General features: G+C 46.8%; 1 protein-coding gene across 1 annotated transcript in view; it reads right to left on the bottom strand.

Moving 5' to 3' along the window:
- Positions 1 to 259: 259 nt before the first annotated feature.
- The window catches only part of LOC113472161, a 13,020-nt gene continuing 12,430 nt past the window's right edge, over positions 260 to 849 (bottom strand). Inside the window, exon 2 of the mRNA XM_026831787.1 lies at positions 260 to 552. Within this exon, the coding sequence (XP_026687588.1) occupies positions 275 to 552 (278 nt within the window). The 3' untranslated portion in view covers positions 260 to 274. The remainder of the gene's footprint in view (positions 553 to 849) is intronic.

Genomic DNA, 849 nt, shown 5'->3' with positions numbered 1-849 from the left:
TAGTACAAAGGTGCGTCTCTCCGTCAGCAATTTGCTGACGACGGCCACACCGGGCAGTTTGCTGACTAGACTCTCGTCAGCGGGAATGCTTTCTTCGCCTTCGCTGATAATAACATATATGTACCTTAAATGTGTTACCGACATTATAAAGAATACCTAGTCATTCTACGAAATGCCTAGCGTTCTTAGGCAAAGTGTATCATGAAATCGATGGTGATATGACATATAATTTGCCTCGGCATTTCAAGAAATACCTATGATTTGCCTAGGCATTTCATGAAATGCCTATATTTTGCTGACTCACCTTTCTGACTAGTACAAAGGTGCGTCTCTCGGTCAGTAGTTTGCTGACGACGGCCACACCGGGCAGTTTGCTGACTAGACTCTCGTCGGCCGGAATACTCTCCTCGCTGATAACGAAAGCGCCCGGCTTGACGGAGTCCAGGGCGTGTCTGAGTTTGGTGTCGGAGGTTAAGAGGTCGGACCCGATCACCAGATGGAGGTCGGAGGCCAGAGGCCCCGCGCTGATGTCCTTGGCCGAGGTCTTGATGCCTGGAAGGAGGGGGAGGGATCGAAGGAAGTGAATTTAAGTTTTATCAAACTTTTTTTTATTCTTTATTATTTCAAAGATGTCTCGCTGGGGGACCCTTACCTACCTCGGTGGTGTAGTGGTCAAGACGCTCGCCTGGTAAACAGGAGGGCGTGGGTTCAATCCCAGCCGAGGTATGGAATTTTATCCTCAATATAATTTGAGAATTTGACCACAATAATAGTAGTAGCCTACTGCTGGAGTAAAGGGACTTTTCAGTCCTATGCGAGCAGTATAAATAAGCACTATTACTATTATTA

The sequence above is a fragment of the Diaphorina citri genome, unplaced genomic scaffold (assembly GCF_000475195.1).
Source record: "Diaphorina citri unplaced genomic scaffold, Diaci psyllid genome assembly version 1.1 scaffold4109, whole genome shotgun sequence".
Classification (NCBI taxonomy): Eukaryota; Metazoa; Arthropoda; class Insecta; order Hemiptera; family Psyllidae; genus Diaphorina; species Diaphorina citri.
This window is presented reverse-complemented; position numbering and strand designations above follow the sequence as displayed.